The sequence below is a fragment of the Histomonas meleagridis genome, assembly GCF_020186115.1.
Source record: "Histomonas meleagridis strain 2922-C6/04-10x chromosome Unknown contig_33, whole genome shotgun sequence".
Classification (NCBI taxonomy): domain Eukaryota; phylum Parabasalia; order Tritrichomonadida; family Dientamoebidae; genus Histomonas; species Histomonas meleagridis.
The window spans coordinates 120,182-140,923 of NW_027150870.1; the positions used below are offsets into that span (position 1 = coordinate 120,182).

Here is a 20,742-nt window from a genome sequence, read left to right on the forward strand (position 1 = left end):
ATGAAAACTTCAATGCGAAAGTATTTATTAAACAAAATTATATTATATAACATTTTTATTTATTAACAACATTTTCATTATTTTTCCAATTTGGATCTAATTTTATATCTTTATATTTAACATTTTGTCGAATATCACAATCAAAAGATATATTTCTTTTCTCCATTAAAACTATTGAATAATTTTCATCATTTTTATTTGTGATTTGATCCCTCACAAATTGCACAGCATTTTTATACTCGAACAAAACATTACATTTATCGAATGACAAATCAAACAATTTCTCAACGAAAACATTTAAAACATTCAAAACCAAATCCAAAAGATTTTCTGGGTTATTTTCCACAACAATTAAACCAACGCAATTATCATTAATCAAATTTGGTAACACGAAAACATTTTCTTTAACTTTTATATTATTATTTCTTAAAATTTCATAAATTCCATCAATATTTACATTTAAAGGGAAAATTACTTTTTTTTGTATATAAAAAAATTTATTTTTTATATCATTAAAAATGTTTTTTATGAGTAATTTTGGAAGTAATTTATTATATTTACAAATTTTAATATTTTTTGGAATTAATTTCAATTCGTTGTTATTATTTATATACCAAAAATCAATTAAATTATAACCAATTAAATCTTTACATTCATTAATTATATCAAATGATTTTTCTTTTAATGTTTTCGGTGTTATAGTAAACGATGGATAAATTATTGCAAATTTTTTAAATTCCGAAATAAAAATATTTTCAAATGTACTTTTAACTTTAATTTTGTTATTGTTCGGATCTTTATAAAATATTATTGAAGGAGAAGAAACAATTTCATTCGGAACAAATTCTATATATGAATATAAATTAAAGTTAAAATTTTTAATTTGTTTATTATTATAATAATTTATTATATTATTAAATTCTTTTTTGATGTTATTTGTAATAATTTGTTGGAAATTTTCATCATTAATTTCATTTTTTGTTAAAATGTTTAAATTTTGTTTCATTTTTTGTAAGATTTTAATGTCATTAATATTAATCCAACAAAAATTCTTATTATTATTATAATGTATTAACCATTTTAATACATTTGGGTTATTTAAAATCAATTTTATTAATGTTTTAAAGAACATTTCTTTTCCTTTAATATCATTTGAACAAATTAAACCAAATTTCAATAAAATGTTTTGTTTTAAAAAGTTTTTTATTATATTCGGATTAGGAGCTAATATAAATGCATTAATTTTAACGCTAATTTCTATTAATGACTTTGTGGATTTTGTTGGAATTAAAATTGTTTTATAATCTTTTGTTATATTTTTAATTCTATTTATTATGTTAATATTCGAAGCAAAATTATCTTCAATCGTTAAACAATTTGGTAATTTATACTGTGATGTAAAGAAGTAAAGTTTTTCTTGGTCGTTAATATGTTCTTTTAAATAATTCGAAATGATTGTTGATATTGGTTTATTCGAATATATAATTAATATAATGTTCGGATTAATTATTAATTCTTCAATTCGACCTAATTCAATTGAATCATAACTTTTAATTAAATGTATTTGTACATTAATTTCTTCAACATTTTCATTGAAATGATAATTTGTTTGGATTTCATTATATTTGTTTTCATTGTTTATTCGATATTTTTGTAATTTTTTGTGATATTTATGAATTTGTTGAAGAGTTTTAAACCAATTTTTAATGATTCCAATCGATTTAATTTGTTTCTTATATTCACGAATTCGTTTTCGTATATTATAACCTCGAAAAACTGATTGTATTATTATCGCAGAATTATTTTCTGTTTTGTTAATATATTTAAATCGTTTAGTAATAACATTTTTATCGATTAAACATTTCGATAGTTTTTCTTCATATATTTCATCGGGTGAAAGTTTTAATAAATCAAGTAAATATTCGGTGTTCACATGTTGCGTTTGATATCCTTTCGTTTCACAATACTTTTGTAACATTTTAAAGATAATGGAAATCGATTCCCATTGATACGCATTATGTAATTTAAATATTTGGTATTCATTTGATGTTTCGTTTGGAATTCCATTAATTAATTCGATTGTTAATGTTTTTGGTGTTTCTTCTTCTTCTTTTTGTGTAATTTCTTCTTTTATTGTTTCTTCTTCTTCATTAAATTGTCGACTTTCTTCTTTTGATGTTATTTCATTTGTTTCATCTAATTTAAATGTGTTCATTGGTGTAAATGGAATTTTAGTATGGTCTGAGAGATATGGATTAACTGTAAAAAGACCTGTAAAATGTTCTTGGATGTTTTCATTGGGTAATAAACCTGATTCATTAAGTTCTTGAATACCATACTTATCAATTGCATTGGATGGAATTTCTGGTAATGGAGCTTGAGGATCATGTGCATTAGGCCTTGGTAAATGTGGTGTATCTGAAAAGATTTTTCGTGTTCGTAAATGACCATTTGGAATAGGTGAAAATTTTTGTGTTGTGATTGGTATAATTGTTTGTGGCTTTTCTGTTTTTGGTGTAACTATTCTAGGAATAGGAGATTGTGATGTGCTAAGAGGTGGTAAAGAAGGTTGGTTTATTGTTTTATGTGAAATGTTAGATATTGGTGGAGGATTATAATTAAGCGGAAGAATTTTGGATTTAGAAAACTCGCATTTTACCATTGCATGCATTTTTAGTCGTAAGTCTTGATCTGTATTTTCAATTAATTTTTGAATTTCAATAGCTAAATTCTCATCATTTGGATTTTCGGAATATCTTTCATTTACAGCTCTAATTTTATCTTGAAGTTCTTCTAATATTTTAGATATATCTCTTTGATGGATTTCATCCATATAAAAACGTACATTTAGAACGTTAAGTTCACATGAATAAACGATAAAATTGATTGAGTCCATTTTTCAGAAAATTCTATCGCTCAATAATCAAATGAACGATAAGAGTGACGATGAAAAGTGACTCGAACAAAATGATAAAAGCTTTATCAAAACATTCACATTTATTTTCCAAGGCAACTTCCCCAATAGTTGGTATTGATCTTGGCACAACAAATTCATGTGTTGCTATTGTTGAGGCCGGAAAACCAAAAGTTATTTCAGCAATTGATGGATCAAGAACAACCCCTTCTGTTATTGCTTTTAACGAAAAAGGAAAAATGATTGTAGGAAACCAGGCAAAGCGTCAAATGATTACTAACCCACATTCTACATTTTTTGCTACCAAAAGAATAATTGGTCGACGTTATGATGATCCTATGGTAACCAAATCCAAACAAATGGTTCCATATAACATTGTTGAAAAGGATGATCAAGTTTGGGTTCAAGATGCCAAATCAAAATTATACTCACCATCACAAATTGGTGCTTTTATACTTCAAACCATGAAGAAAACTGCCGAAAGTTATATTGGAAAAGAAGTTACTAATGCTGTAGTTACAGTTCCAGCTTATTTTAATGATTCACAACGTCAAGCCACAAAAGATGCAGGCAAAATTGCCGGTCTTAAAGTTTCTCGTATCATCAATGAGCCAACGGCTGCAGCTTTAGCCTATGGTGTTGAGAAAAAGCGCGGCCAAACCGTTGCAGTATTTGATCTTGGCGGAGGAACTTTTGATATTTCCATTTTAGAGATCAGTGATGATGGTATATTTGAAGTCAAAGCCACGAATGGGGATACTTTTCTTGGCGGCGAAGATTTTGATGATGTCATAATTCAACACATTATCAAAACTTTTAAATCCAACGAACATATTGATCTTAGTAAAGATTTAATTGCAATGCAGCGCATCCGCGAAGCTGCCGAAAAAGCCAAAGTTGAATTATCGACTATGCTTGAAACTGAAATCCATTTGCCATATATCTGTTCCACATCATCTGGCTCCAAACATCTTAAGATGAGTCTCAAACGGACTGAATATGAAACCATGACACGTCATTTATTACAGCGCACTATAACACCATGTGCCAACTGTCTTAAAGATGCGCAACTTACACCTGATCAAATCAACGAAGTCATAATGGTTGGCGGAATGACGCGTACTCCATCAGTCCTAAACATTGTCCGTAATTTCTTTAGGAAGGAGCCATTCACCGGAGTTAATCCAGACGAAGTTGTAGCAATTGGTGCAGCGATTCAAGGCTCAGTATTACAAGGGAACTTGAACCAATTAATTTTATTGGACGTAACTCCGTTATCATTAGGAATCGAAACAATGGGCGGAATCTTTGCGCCATTAATCCCACGTAATACTGTTGTTCCTACAAAGACGACTGAAACATTTTCGACTGGAGTCGATGGACAAACTAAAGTCGGAATTCGAGTTTATCAAGGCGAACGTGAACTTGTATCCGGTAATAAGTTAATCGGAGACTTTACGTTGTCCGGAATTCCACCACTTCCACGCGGAATACCGAAGATTAATGTCAGCTTCGAAGTCGATGCGAATTCTATTTTACACGTATCAGCTAAACATGAACAAAGTGGAAAAGAAGAAAAGATCGAAATCAAACAAAATAATGGATTAAGTACTGAACAAATATCGAAGATGATCGAAGACGCAAAGATACATGAGAAAGAAGATACACAAAATAGATTACTGATTGAGAAGAAAATGGATTTGGAGAACTTCATTATAAATGCAAATAGAAATATGACGGAATATGAGAAATTGTTACCAAATGATTTGGTGACAAAAATTAAAGGAAAAATAGACGAGTTGGAAGAAGCAATTACGAAGAATGATGACGATTTGATGAATAAGAAACTCAATGAAACAAAGAAATTGACTGATGAAATGCTAAAAATTATACATAACGCAAATGATCAATAAAAAGTGTTATCAAGAAATAAGTTTAAATGAAGTTATTACAAAAAGAATAAATGAAAATTTTATATTTCCAGACTGCAAAAATGAGATTTTTCTCTCTTGGAAACATGAATTGATATGACTTAATATAAAATTAATATATCAGTATTAAAACTGTAAATTTTATGGAATGTGATCACATGATTTTATTTTTGTGATATTCTAATATCACCTTGATAAAATTTGATATATTTTACTATCATTTGTTAGATCTTTCAAATAAAGTTGTAAAATAAAATAAAAAAAAAATAAATAAATCTAGAAATTGAAACATTTACATCCAACAGTGAATTCGAAAAAAAATAACTTCCATGAAAATACAGAATTTATACCTACTCACCAAGGTTTCCATAAAAATAAAATCCAGTGGAATTTCATGAAGAGTCTTCGTACACAATTTTTATATTTCTATGGTTTATTTTGCTTATTGAGTGCTCCATGGTTTTTGGTGACCGTTTATTTTGAATAAAACCATTGGTAATACACCATGAACTTTTTACAACTTTTTCTATATCATTCCACGGTTATTTCATAAATCCAAGAAGCAAAAAACATTCAAATCTCAACAGCCAAACGACAGAACAACAACATAACCGTAATACTAAAATCTGGTCCTCCCCTGATCATAACGGTCGCGTTTTCTCAAAAACGAGTTTTTCTGTGTTATATTGCAAAAAAATTTCGACCTTCCAATTTTTTTTCCTATTAACACATGAAGTTCCTTTTAGCTGGCATCTATTTATTTATTAATTTTGTATCAAATAATTCAAATATTGTAAGTAACAGAAATAATTTTTATCTTCCACACAAACAAGAAGAAGAAAAGAAGGAATTGAATACATATTTTTATCAAAATGAATATGAAATACTTTTCAATGGAATATCCAAAGAATTTTACTCATTTTTTTCGAACAAGTTTTTCTAAGATTTTTCAATTTTTCAAACGAAAGAGGATTTTTCACACGAAATGGAATAAAATATAACATAAATAATGAAATTTTCAATTTATTCAAGACTTTTTTTCGAATAATTTTTAATTTTATGATAGTTTTTCAAGAGAATTTTGAATTTTTCAACATTCTTTTTTCTTTTCAACTTCATTAATAAAAGAGATAAATATTTTAACGAAAAAATTCGAAATAAAAATAATAACGAAAAAATAAATACATTTTTATTTCTACTTTTTATTGGATATAGTCTTGAAATATATTATGAAGGTAATCAAAGTCTTATAATTGAAAGCGAAGAAGATTTTGAAGATTTCCATAAAGAAGAAGCGATATCTCTTTTTATCTATTGTGATATTTATGAAATTCCAGAATCAAGTTTTTCAAGATGTAATTTAGTTCAAAGTGTTTATATTGGTGATAATATTATAAGTATTGGTTATTCTTCATTTTACCAATGTTCTAATTTAACGAGTGTTTTTATTGGTAATAAAGTTAAATATATTAGAGATACAGCATTTTATTCATGTATTAACTTAAAAGAAATTAATATTCCGAACTCAGTTGAAACTATTGCGACATATGTATTTTATCGGTGTTCTAATTTAATAAGTATTATTTTAGGCGAAAGTGTTTCATCAATTGGGACGAGTGCATTTTCATCATGTACCAAATTAAAATATATTTATATTCCATCATCACTTCCAAAGATATCAAAAGAAGTATTTTCATCATGTCAATCACTTGAAAATATTAATATTTCTAAAGATAATTCATATTTTTCTAATTATTATAATGATGGGGTTTTCTATGATAAACATATTACAATAATTTATAAATATCCGTTAGGGAAACCAGACGAAACATATTCAATTCCGAACACAGTTTCCACTATTTCAAGTGATACATTTTCATATTGTGATAGTTTAAAATATATTACAATTCCAACATCAGTTACAAATATTGGAGAATCAGCATTTTCATATTGTGATAATTTAGAATATGTTAAAATGAATTCGAATATTTCAGTTATTAATAAACGATTATTTTCAGAATGTTCCAAATTAAAAGAAATTTTATTACCAACAACGATCACATCGATTGGAGATTCTTCATTTTATCAATGTTCTAAATTATATGAAATTATCATTCCAAAATCAGTTCAAAATATTGGAGATTCTTCATTTTCAGGATGTAGTAATTTAAGTAATATTGAAATTTTAGGGAATAATTTAACGAGTATTGGAGAATCAGCATTTTCATCATGTAGTAATTTGAAATATATAAATCTTCCTAATTCAGTTACTAATATTGGAACGTCAGCATTTTCATCATGTTCTACATTAGAATATATTGAAATAAATTCAAATCTTTCTGAAATTTCCGATTCTTTATTTCGACTTTGTTTCAATTTAATTAACATTACAATTCCAGAAACAGTTATAACGATTGGAAGATATTCATTTTCAAATTGTTATAGTTTAAAAGATATTACAATTCCAGAAACAGTTATAACTATTGGAACATATTCATTTTCATATTGTGATGGTTTAAAATATATTACAATTCCAACATCAGTTACAAATATTGGAGAATCAGCATTTTCATATTGTGATAATTTAGAACATATTAAAATGAATTCAAATATTTCAGTTATTAATAAACGATTATTTTCATGATGTTCCAAATTAAAAGAAATTTTATTACCAAAATCAGTTCGAAATATTGGAGATTCTTCATTTTCAGGATGTAGTAATTTAAGTAATATTGAAATTTTAGGGAATAATTTAACGAGTATTGGAGAATCAGCATTTTCATCATGTAGTAATTTGAAATATATAAATCTTCCTAATTCAGTTACTAATATTGGAGCGTTAGCATTTTCATTATGTTCTACATTAGAATGTATTGAAATAAATTCAAATCTTTCTGAAATTTCCGATTCTTTATTTCGACTTTGTTTCAATTTAAATAATATCACTATTCCAGAAACAGTTATAACTATTGGAAGATATTCATTTTTATCATGTCAAAATTTAATCAATATTAATATTCCGAACTCAGTTACGCAACTTCGTGAATACTCATTTTTATCATGTTCCAATCTTCACACTATTACTCTTGGGACACAATTAACGAATATTGAAAATTATGCATTTTCATCATGTAAGAAACTTGAATGTATTTATTTTTATGGTGAAAGAGAACCGATCATCAGTTCTACAGCATTTTCAGGTGTTCCGCTGCGAATTGTTATGACGAGTGAAAGATATTGTAATTCTACGTTTGGTCCATTCAATGTTTCGAATGGTATCATCATTGCAGAATGTCTTCCAACGACAGAAACATTTTCACAATCGAACACATTTACTAAATCGAACACATTTACTAAATCGAACACATTTACTAAATCGAACACATTTTCGCCATTGAACACATTTACTAAATCGAACACATTTTCGCCATTGAACACATTTGCACAATCGAACACCATTTCATATTCAAAATCAAATTCTGCGATAACTATAACTCATTCATTTATTTTGACATATTCATTATCCTATACGCAAACTTTAAGTGTTTTCTCAACTTTTCCAACAAATTCATATTCTCTTTCTGTTATTAATTCAATGTTCACTTATATTATAACCGAATTCATTTATTATGATTATACTATTGTAATATATTCTACTTATTATAGTGTTTATTCTGATATTTTCACTGTTTTTTATATAAATGAATTTGTTAACAATGATAATACGAATATTATTATTGTTGTTTGCGTCGTTGTTGTAATTATAATCATTGTTGTTGTTTTGCTTATTATATTGTTAATTAAACTACGAAATAAAAAGCAAACAAATGATGTTGAATCTAGTAACGTTGAAGAAGAAAAAGAAAATGATACAGTGACAACATTTACATCTGAACTGCAAATGAAAAATATCGAAGATGATCCATTTGCAAATGATTTTAAAGAAGATAACTTTATTGAACAAATTTAATTAGATCAATTCTAATGAATAAAAAGCCGACGTTTAATTATGTTTTTTTATATAATTTTATCAAGTAACACTTAATTACTCAGTGTGAAAAGGTGCTACTTGATGTTGTGTGAAGAGGTTGGTTAAAATTATTAAATAATAATCTGAATGAAAAAGGATAAATTTCACTTTTGACAAGAAAGTTTCATTTTTTCTTCCTCATTTTAGATGCTTTCTCCATGAAGGTATTGTGCTTTATTATGTATTAAAATATTTTAGCAAGAATTTCACTTTTGCTCTCTAAATGGTGTTTCTTCTCTCTACGCCATGAACGTGTTAATGCAATTTAATTACATCAATAATAGAGCACATGATTTTGAAGTTATATTTTGATATTCTTGGTTTGTTTTAAACGATATTTATAATTTTTCATTTTTATATGATTTTGAGTATCATAATTAAACAAATTTCAAAGTCACAAAAATCAATAATTTCAAAATTTTGAAACTTTGTTTTTTATCTAGTATACTGCATTTAATTTATATTACATGTATAAAATCATCATGTAAAAAAATTTTTTATAAATGTGTAATATTAGTTTTATTTATGATTTTGTTGTGAGCAATATTAGATTTTAAAGTTTTAATTTAAAACTTTTCTTTCCTGTTTTTGAAGTTTCTTGTTTGATCATATAAGCGGTTATACTTAGAAAAAGTTATCCTTAAAAAAGTGATATTATTCAAAAAGTGGATACAGCCAAAAGTAGCAAATGTAAATTTCAGAATTCATTACCAGCAATTACAACATTTTATGACTTTGATAGAAAAAATAATTACTATTAAATATTATTAATTTTTTGTTTGAGAAAGTTAAAACAAAAATCAACTTCTCATAAAATTTTAAACTTTTCCTTTATTTACTTTAAAATATCTCAAAACGTTAAAAACTAATTCACATAATATGCATATTAATATTCATAATAAAAATTTCATGAAATCATGTTTTATGATAATCATTTTTCATCATATCCATTGGTCTTCATCTTCTTTAGCCAAACTCTCAATTTCATTATTCACTTCTTCGAACAAAGGAGTTTCTGAGTTTGTAGTATCTTTGAATTCCAATTTATTTGAAGAATTTTCTTTTTTCTTATTACTTCTCACCAGCAAAATCGTAATTGTAATGACGAAGAAAACAAATGCAACGGAACCACATATTATACCAATGAGTGCACCTGTTGACATTCCATTTTTAATTGCATCATATGAATACACAATCGTAAAGAAACTCATGTAATAACTATAGTATGTTGTGTAATATATAATTGTATATTCATAATAAATGTTTTCGGTAATAACATACGTTTGTGAAGCACCAAATAACGTAAAAGAACGAGTGTGGAGAATAGAATTTGATACAGAAAGTGTTTGAGTATATGAAATAAATTCAGTATATGAAACAGTAAGTAAAAAACTTGCGCCATCCGGAAGCGATTGTGCAAATGTGTTCGATTTAGTAAATGTGTTCAATGGCGAAAATGTGTTCGATTTAGTAAATGTGTTCGATTTAGTAAATGTGTTCGATTGTGAAAATGTTTCTGTCGTTGGAAGACATTCTGCAATGATGATACCATTCGAAACATTGAATGGACCAAACGTAGAATTACAATATCTTTCACTCGTCATAACAATTCGCAGCGGAACACCTGAAAATGCTGTAGAACTGATGATCGGTTCTCTTTCACCATAAAAATAAATACATTCAAGTTTCTTACATGATGAAAATGCATAATTTTCAATATTCGTTAATTGTGTCCCAAGAGTAATAGTGTGAAGATTGGAACATGATAAAAATGAGTATTCACGAAGTTGCGTAACTGAGTTCGGAATATTAATATTGATTAAATTTTGACATGATAAAAATGAATATCTTCCAATAGTTATAACTGTTTCTGGAATAGTGATATTATTTAAATTGAAACAAAGTCGAAATAAAGAATCGGAAATTTCAGAAAGATTTGAATTTATTTCAATACATTCTAATGTAGAACATAATGAAAATGCTAACGCTCCAATATTAGTAACTGAATTAGGAAGATTTATATATTTCAAATTACTACATGATGAAAATGCTGATTCTCCAATACTGTTAAATTATTCCCCTAAAATTTCAATATTACTTAAATTACTACATCCTGAAAATGAAGAATCTCCAATATTTCGAACTGATTTTGGTAATAAAATTTCTTTTAATTTGGAACATCATGAAAATAATCGTTTATTAATAACTGAAATATTTGAATTCATTTTAATATGTTCTAAATTATCACAATATGAAAATGCTGATTCTCCAATATTTGTAACTGATGTTGGAATTGTAATATATTTTAAACCATCACAATATGAAAATGAATATGTTCCAATAGTTATAACTGTTTCTGGAATTGTAATATCTTTTAAACTATAACAATTTGAAAATGAATATCTTCCAATCGTTATAACTGTTTCTGGAATTGTAATGTTAATTAAATTGAAACAAAGTCGAAATAAAGAATCGGAAATTTCAGAAAGATTTGAATTTATTTCAATATATTCTAATGTAGAACATGATGAAAATGCTGACGTTCCAATATTAGTAACTGAATTAGGAAGATTTATATATTTCAAATTACTACATGATGAAAATGCTGATTCTCCAATACTCGTTAAATTATTCCCTAAAATTTCAATATTACTTAAATTACTACATCCTGAAAATGAAGAATCTCCAATATTTTGAACTGATTTTTGGAATGATAATTTCATATAATTTAGAACATTGATAAAATGAAGAATCTCCAATCGATGTGATCGTTGTTGGTAATAAAATTTCTTTTAATTTGGAACATTCTGAAAATAATCGTTTATTAATAACTGAAATATTCGAATTCATTTTAACATATTCTAAATTATCACAATATGAAAATGCTGATTCTCCAATATTTGTAACTGATGTTGGAATTGTAATATATTTTAAACTATCACAATATGAAAATGTATCACTTGAAATAGTGGAAACTGTGTTCGGAATTGAATATGTTTCGTCTGGTTTCCCTAACGGATATTTATAAATTATTGTAATATGTTTATCATAGAAAACCCCATCATTATAATAATTAGAAAAATATGAATTATCTTTAGAAATATTAATATTTTCAAGTGATTGACATGATGAAAATACTTCTTTTGATATCTTTGTAACTGATGATGGAATATAAATATATTTTAATTTGGTACATGATGAAAATGCACTCGTCCCAATTGATGAAACACTTTCGCCTAAAATAATACTTATTAAATTAGAACACCGATAAAATACATATGTCGCAATAGTTTCAACTGAGTTCGGAATATTAATTTCTTTTAAGTTAATACATTAATAAAATGCTGTATCTCTAATATATTGAACTTTATTACCAATAAAAAACACTCGTTAAATTAGAACATTGGTAAAATGAAGAATAACCAATACTTATAATATTATCACCAATATAAACACTTTGAACTAAATTACATCTTGAAAAACTTGATTCTGGAATTTCATAAATATCACAATAGATAAAAAGAGATATCGCTTCTTCTTTATGGAAATCTTCAAAATCTTCTTCGCTTTCAATTATAAGACTTTGATTACCTTCATAATATATTTCAAGACTATATCCAATAAAAAGTAGAAATAAAAATGTATTTATTTTTTCGTTATTATTTTTATTTCGAATTTTTTCGTTAAAATATTTATCTCTTTTATTAATGAAGTTGAAAAGAAAAAGAATGTTGAAAAATTCAAAATTCTCTTGAAAAACTATCATAAAATTAAAAATTATTCGAAAAAAAGTCTTGAATAAATTGAAAATTTCATTATTTATGTTATATTTTATTCCATTTCGTGTGAAAAATCCTCTTTCGTTTGAAAAATTGAAAATCTTAGAAAAACTTGTTCGAAAAAATGAGTAAAATTCTTTGGATATTCCATTGAAAAGTATTTCATATTCATTTTGATAAAAATATGTATTCAATTCCTTCTTTTCTTCTTCTTGTTTGTGTGGAAGATAAAAATTATTTCTGTTACTTACAATATTTGAATTATTTGATACAAAATTAATAAATAAATAGATGCCAGCTAAAAGGAACTTCATGTGTTAAAAGGAAAAAAAATTGGAAGGTCGAAATTTTTTTGCAATATAACACAGAAAAACTCGTTTTTTTTTTTTTTTGAGAAAACGCGACCGTTATGATCAGGGGAGGACCAGATTTTAGTATTACGGTTATGTTGTTGTTCTGTCGTTTGGCTGTTGAGATTTGAATGTTTTTTGCTTCTTGGATTTATGAAATAACCGTGGAATGATATAGAAAAAGTTGTAAAAAGTTCATCACGATACGTTTAAAAATGTATTGCATGATAAACGGGCTCAAATTCATTTGAATTTTTTAATTCATGGTATGTAGCTTCATAATCCGCCCCATTCCGAATTAGAAATTTAACCATATCTTTTTTATTGTTTTTATTAGCAATACTTAGTACTGTTTCAAATACTTTATGTAATTTCCATTTTTATTATAAAAAATTAAATTATTACTTAAAACATTAAAATAAACAAATGAATATTTTTAATATTAATATCAATATGCAAGTGGTGAATTAAATATATATTATAATTTTCAAAGAATTTAATGCTGCACACAAAAAAATTGATTCAAAAGATTATAATAATCTTTGAAAACAAAAATGAAATATAAAGTGATTTAAAAAAACCGGAATTTGAAATATTTTTTAAATGATCAAATAATAGTTTAACTATTTCAGTGTGCCCATTTTCAGTTGCTAAATTTAGCAAAATATTTTAAATAAACCTTAATTAAAATTAAGTAAAAAATTACAAAAATAAACATCAATGAAATTAAGAAATATTAGAATCAATTAAACAAACATCTTTATAAAGAAGCAACTTTATAATTACTTTAGAACCAATTTTAGATGCAACGATAAATGGTGTTTGATATAATATGAATAATCAATATTTTCATTAAATAATAAAATATTTAAATCAATACTATGTATAATAAATAGATATCTTTTTCATTAATTTTGTTTCCATTTTGTTCAAGAATAAATTGCACAATTTCAATAATATCTGTTTTTAAAATGAATCAAACGAAATGTTTTTAGAAAGAGAACATTTTTGTATGAAATGTTTAACAAGATATAAATTTCCAATGCTTACTGATGTATTTAGAAAAGACATATTATTCTCCAAATTACTTTCTATAAATGAAAGAATTTCATAATTCCCACATTTAATACAATAATTTGCCAAAATATCATATTTAATAAGTACAGATTTATTTTCACATATATATTTATAGATGTCATTTCGATGGAATTCAATAGCTGTTTCAAGAGTGTTTTCAAATTTTAAATGATTTTGTTCACATAAATGAATAATCTCAAGGTTTCCTCCAGCAACAGCAAATTTTGCTGTATCTTTTAATTTACTATTATTTCACACAAAACGAGAACGATAGAATAGAATTTTTTTCGGTTTTTTGTTAATTTAATGCCTTGTAACGTTATAACGTTATAACCACAACCGGATCATTGTGGGAAAAATGATCACCCATAAAACCTTTGACGATAGGCAATAATGACCGATATATGATAAACGGTCGCTGATAATCTGCACTTTTTTATGAGGGATGAATGAGTTTATGGTTCAAGGAGAAGAATATGATAAATTATCAAAAGCTGTATTTCAAATGAATAATGGGAAATCAGATCTTTCGAGGCTTCAATGTTGGTGTCAACCATTTGTATTTATTCCAAATACAGATGTTCTCAAACAAACAAAAGGAGGTCCATGCGGACTTTTTGCTGTTATACAATCGCACATTTATGTTGCGCGTCAGCGACCAGAAAACATTAATGTTCCTGTTGAAGATATATTGATATCGGAAATTCTTAATATTTTTCAACGTGTTTCACCTGATTTTGCCTTTTGTACTAGCTTCGATCCCAAGCATAGTGTTGCATTATTTCAGCATACACAAGATCGTGATGAAGCGTTTATATTTATTGCCACCAAAAACTATTTAAAGAGTCCACAAGCCTGTCTTTTACTGCTTATTTCTCTAACATTCACCTCGGCCAAAATGTCATCCTCTTTTTATCGCGATGAGCCATATGTATTTTCTGATAAGATGACAACGATGTCATTTGTTTGGCTTCTGCTTAATGGCGATAATAGTGATGAAGCGCTTGCTATCATTGAGCATAACGGATACGTAAGTCCCACACAACAAAACATTGGAATCAGAGTTCTCAAAAGTTTCGATGGTCGAACAATCGGAGTTTGGCTAAATCCGAACGCGAATGTTTTTGTGTGTTTGCAGGGGTTCCATTTCTTCACTGTTGTTGTTGAGGGAAATGATAAATTGGTTATCATTGATAATTATAAGGCAAATACTATCAGAACAACAACAAAAAATGCGCTTGGTTGGAAATAAAATAAATTGTTATTAATCAATTACTTCATTTTAAACTTCAAAAAATACATAAAAATGTTTTGTGGTACAATGTTGATGTAGGTGTTCAGTTATCGCATTGTTCTTTGGCTCCAAGTTTAATAATTTTATGTATTTATGTGTATGTTATATGAGCAGTGGGATATAAAAATTACATGCATCTAATTTTTATGCAATCATATAGAATCTATTGATTAGATTTAAGTAAAAATTTAAGAAATATTGTAATATCATTAGAAAATTAACATAATAATTAACAAAATATCCTCTTATTTAAGGTCCGAAACATTTTCATTAAGTATTACACGCTCTAGCACATTAGTTCCAATTGTTGTTAGTACATTACAGAATTCCTTAACATATTCACAAACGAAAACAGTAACAACAACGAAAACTCTTATAAACACAACCATTTATCAAACTGTGATTTCTAAAATTAATATGCATCGAATTCATATATTCTTTCAATGTATTCAACTTTAACTTATACTAACTCGAAATTTTTTTATAATTATACAGTTATTCATTTTACCACATTTCAAGAATTTTATTCGAATTATTTCTTTGTTTATAAGCAAAGAATTGAAACAGAAGCTCAAAAACAAAATCAATTAAATATTGGAGTCATTGCAGGAATTACAGCTGTTGTTGTTGTGATTATTATAGTAATCGTTTTAAGCTTTTACTTTGGACGCAAGAAAAATGTTCATAAAGAAGATGTCGTGCAAGATTATAATTATCAAACAAATGAATGGAACAGTTTCACATGTACATCTGCATTAAAAGAGATTGATGAAGATCCGTTTGTTGTTGATTTCAAGGAACCAAATTTCGTTACTCCTCTATAATAACATTAGTATTATTAGTAAAATATATTATGCGTCATTCGATAATTTTTTTGTAAATATTTGTTTCTATTATCATTTTTTATATGAGCTAATGACATTTTTTCATTATTGTGAAATTTGATACTGAATATAAACGTATTTTTAATTATTATTCGAATTTTTATACTAATTATATCCCTCAATCATCATCATTTTTTCTGTTTGTTTTATCGATATAAATATATTATATTATATTCACATTACTCATTGTATTATTAAAACATGTTCATGATAAAAAAGAAGAAATCAAGGAAAATGTTAATAGTGAAGACAAAGAAAATGAAACAACAAATACATTTGCAACAGGGATAAAGATTACAAATATTGAAGAAGATAAATTTACTGAAGACTTTAAAGAAGAAAAATTTATTAAACAAATGTAATAAGAAATTATATTAATATGATGTATACCTTAATAACACTACAAATATTTATAATTACAAATTTTTACATTACAAAAACATATAACAGCTACTGTGAGTTACTTTGATATTTCTTCAATTCCGCTTCGAGTTCCCTTATTCTCCGTTTACACTTAGCGCATCCATCTGTAGGCATTGGCCTTGATGCGAGGGCTGCAAATTGTGTCCTCATTTGTTTCAAATCGTTCATGTGCCGAATTTCGATTTCTTCAATTTCTTTTCTTAAAGCAGCATTTTCAGCTCTAAGTCGCTTCGTTGCCTTTTGTTCACTCATTGGTGTTGCTGCGACAAGTTGAAGAAGAGGTGACTTGGATGCAAGTGCAGCTCTTAAAGATGTTATCTCTTCATGAGAAACAGCTTCATTCATTAGAAGACGTATGGTTTCTTTCTGGTTCTCAATGATTGTTCTTTGTTCACGTACTAAATTACGAAGTTTTTCAATTTCTGCAGATTGATCAGATTTGATTTCGGTCTTAGTTTCATCAATTTCATACCATGGCTTCCTCGTTTGCCGGATGTTTATTGGTTTAGAGGATTCTGTTGGGATCTTTTGACTCCCAGAAAGTAAAATACTGCTTTGCGAAGAATAATTACGAGGGGTTTGGGGTGCCCCATTCTGCACGTCACATTTTATGGGAATTTGGTGTTTAGATTCCGAATTAGAAAGTGAATGTTTGGCTTCTGGCGCCTGTGGTGTGTTTGAGTTCTTCTGTAGTTCGCTCTTTTGTGATGGTGAAAATTTATGTAATGAGGAAATTTGAGAAAAATCAGCACGTAAAGAAGGATTAGGATCTAGGACATCTGAATGCCTTTTTGGTGAGCCGTTTGAAATTTTTTCAGAAGTTATTTTTGAAATTGATGATGAAATTGATATATCTTCAAAGTCATCAATTGTTAACGAAGTTTCACCAATTCCTTGATCAGGACCATGGGTTGGTGTTTGTGGTTCTGTTTTAGTTTTAAGAGGATCATAACTTGATATTTTACTTGATGGCTTTTCTTCGAATTGAGCTGATGTCTTTGAAGAAGATTTGAATGGACTTGAAAAATCGAGATCGCATATATTTGAAGATGTACTAGGTTTTGTTTTTGATTGCCTTTTTGGAATCGAAGAATTTGAATTAGCTTGAGACCTTGGTTTAGCCTGTGCAGCGCTGCTACTTGAAGAAGGACGTTTTTGAGTTGGAGAAATGATGTCTGTTTTTTGTGAATCAAATGAAAGAAATGAAGGACTGAATGAATCACTTACTTTTTTCTTTTCTTTTGATGAGCTACCAGATTCAAAGCTAATATTAACAACAGTATCTGATGATGAATGTTTTCCCTGTGACATCTAAAGCACGTTTAAAAATCACTAACGTATTCAGTGACACTTTTCCAAGTCATTCATAAAAATAAAAAAAAATCTTTTAAACATCATCAATAAAAGCAAAACCCTTAAATAAGAAAAAGTTTATGCATGATCAATAAGCCATTTGACAACCGAATCAAGATTTGTTTGCTCTTTAGCAGAAATTGTGAACAATGCAATATCGTGACCTTCAATTTCAGGTAAGCGAAGCCTAGAAATCAATTGGTCAGCATTCAAAGCCTCTGGAAGATCTATTTTGTTCCCACAAATAAGAATCGGAATAGAATCAATTGCTTTGTTGCTTACCAACTCACTAATCTTTGTTGCACTTTCTTCAATTGCTGCGTCATCTGCAGCATCGAGAACATAAAGAATGGCATTTGAATTTTGGCAATATGATCCCCATAAAAATTGGAATTGCTTGTGGCCGCCAATGTCCCAGGCGCTTATTTCAACACCACCTTTTGTGAAATTTGTTTGTTCCACACCAATTGTTGGAACTGTTTCTTCTGTTGATTCCCCAATTAAAGCTTTAATCAGTGTCGTCTTTCCTGCATTAGAAAGTCCAACTATTGTAATTGACATTTGTTTCTTCCAAAAGAGGCTTAAAAGCCACCTCCAAAAACGAACAAAAATGTTCATTTTAAAAATATGTATATTACAATGTAAACTATATAAAATCGACTTTTTCCAAATTAATGACGGTTTGGGTTGAAATGAGACGATAGAACACCCTAATAACTGTAATAAACAATTTTTTTTTTTTTAAACTCCTGAACTATTTCAAATGAATCTAATTTAGCACCTCAAAAAAAAACAGGTTGATCTAACTCAGATACTTCAAACTTGTTTTGAATTTTTTTCATTTGATCAAATATAGAAAATGATCATTTTTCACCCAAGAAACTCTTTTTATAATACAATACCAAAAATACTGTTGCAAAATGAATAACATGATTAAAATGACAATGAAAAAAATATGTTTTACCATGTTTCGCGGAATGGTGTGAAGCAAACAGCCTTGATAACTTCTGGCTTCACTACATGAGCTTCCTTTGGTTGAGCTGGAAGACGCTTAAGGGCTGATTTATCAAGTTTGATTCCCTTTTCTTTGGCTTCTTTCTTAAGCTTTTGTGTTTGTGCAACACGGTTCTTGAAATCATCCCTACACTTTGAATGTTGGATGTGCTCTGTGCGAACGTAAATACGCTTTGGAGCAATATGATTATTAACACGACGATAAATTAAAAGACCGACAGCATGTGGAGAAACATTCCAAACTGTTCCTGTGCGGCCGTTGTAGAGACGATGAGGCATACCCTTCATAACTGCTGAGTTTACATGAACATCAACAATATCGCCAATTCTAAATGTGCGAAGTTGTTGTGATGGAGCTGGCATTCCATGTTTCCTAAACTTACGAGCGAAAAGATAGCGTGTTCCCCAACGAAGACCTGCTGTATGACCCATTCAGAAAAGGTCGACCATAACTCCCCAATAACCGTTGAAGCCGTTTAAAGTTCTATTTGCCAATGAAAAGAAATAAGTTTATCTCTTTTTTATATTGTATTAATGCAATTTACTTTAACACGTTATCATTAACTCTTGAAATCCAATCCCCTGTAAGTTTTCCATCAAATCTTCTTATAATTTGATAAAATTTAAACGTAGATTTATTAATTATACCTCAATATTGACTATAACCTTCAATAGTAACATGAATTATTTTATTTTATTTTATTTTTTTTTTGACTAGTCAAGTCAGATTTCCATTATAATAATTATGCTTAAAAGCGCGCGCATTTGTAACATCGTTACTTTTAAGTTAATAATTTTTTGATGAATATTAAACATAAAATCTTAGGTTAGATTTAAAATGAAAAATTAATTATTTTCAGAAATATTAATATTAATTTTTAAGTTATTGTTGAAATTATATTGAAACAAGTATGGTTTTTTTAATAAAAAATTACATTTGATAAAATTTTTACTAATCGTTTTTTGAAACTTAAAGACGAGAGTAATGATCAAACATCGTCTGTTTGTTTCATTTATTATTTTTGTATCATTTGGGTTGCTTTGGACATATGTCCTTAGAAATAATTCATCATTAAACATTATATACACTGATAGGCATGGCGAAACATGGAAAGTTAGTCCTAATAAATTTTTAAAAAAAATTGTAGGAAAAATCATTGATGAAACGCCAAGAGTTACAAAAAAGTTTGTTCTTATTGATCAAGATTTTGATCCTGAAAATGGAGAATATTTAGGTTCATGTGAAATGTTTATTATTCTTTTTGGAATGATTGGAGTTATATTTGCTATATGGGTATCATTGTTTTTAACATGTCGCTATTATTGTGGGCGATGTGGAGGAACTTCATTACCACGATTAGGATATTTACAATCATCTATCAATTCTACTAGATTATCAATTGTTATATTTTCATTTTTCTTAGAAGGAATCCTTATTCATGGATATTTCTCAAATCGTGATGCTCATAGATCTCTCAAAAAACTTGTAAAAACATTTTCCACAATAGGAAAGAAAATTGAAGAAAATACAACAAAATTAATTGAATCATTTCCTATTCAAACAGCTAGCACTATTTATAATCAAAACAGAGATGATTTTATAAAAGATTTAAATTATTCCATAGGTCGTGCAAATTCTCAATCAAAATTAATGAGTCAATATACAGATAAATATGAAAGCATACGAATGTGG

At 27.5% G+C, this 20,742-nt stretch overlaps 5 protein-coding genes across 5 annotated transcripts; 2 read left to right on the forward strand and 3 right to left on the reverse strand.

Annotated features, from left to right (window-relative positions):
- Positions 1-2,967: 2,967 nt before the first annotated feature.
- On the forward strand, positions 2,968-4,827 carry GO595_005281 (Heat shock 70 kDa protein, mitochondrial; the record flags this gene model as incomplete). The annotated part of the gene is made up of 1 exon (XM_067918506.1): positions 2,968-4,827. One exon carries the CDS (start codon positions 2,968-2,970, stop codon positions 4,825-4,827), a length of 1,860 nt encoding a protein of 619 aa, XP_067774494.1.
- A 9,699-nt stretch (positions 4,828-14,526) lies between these two features.
- On the forward strand, positions 14,527-15,333 carry GO595_005282 (uncharacterized protein; the record flags this gene model as incomplete). The annotated part of the gene is made up of 1 exon (XM_067918507.1): positions 14,527-15,333. One exon carries the CDS (start codon positions 14,527-14,529, stop codon positions 15,331-15,333), a length of 807 nt encoding a protein of 268 aa, XP_067774495.1.
- A 1,376-nt stretch (positions 15,334-16,709) lies between these two features.
- GO595_005283 (uncharacterized protein) lies at positions 16,710-17,993 on the reverse strand (the record flags this gene model as incomplete). Its single annotated transcript, XM_067918508.1, has 1 exon — positions 16,710-17,993. One exon carries the CDS (start codon positions 17,991-17,993, stop codon positions 16,710-16,712), a length of 1,284 nt encoding a protein of 427 aa, XP_067774496.1.
- Positions 17,994-18,113: 120 nt separating this feature from the next.
- GO595_005284 (ADP-ribosylation factor family protein) lies at positions 18,114-18,596 on the reverse strand (the record flags this gene model as incomplete). The annotated part of the gene is made up of 1 exon (XM_067918510.1): positions 18,114-18,596. The coding sequence occupies one exon, from the start codon at positions 18,594-18,596 to the stop codon at positions 18,114-18,116; it is 483 nt and encodes a 160-aa protein (XP_067774497.1).
- Positions 18,597-18,995: 399 nt separating this feature from the next.
- GO595_005285 (ribosomal protein L21e) lies at positions 18,996-19,481 on the reverse strand (the record flags this gene model as incomplete). The annotated part of the gene is made up of 1 exon (XM_067918511.1): positions 18,996-19,481. One exon carries the CDS (start codon positions 19,479-19,481, stop codon positions 18,996-18,998), a length of 486 nt encoding a protein of 161 aa, XP_067774498.1.
- Between the last annotated feature and the right edge of the window lie 1,261 nt (positions 19,482-20,742).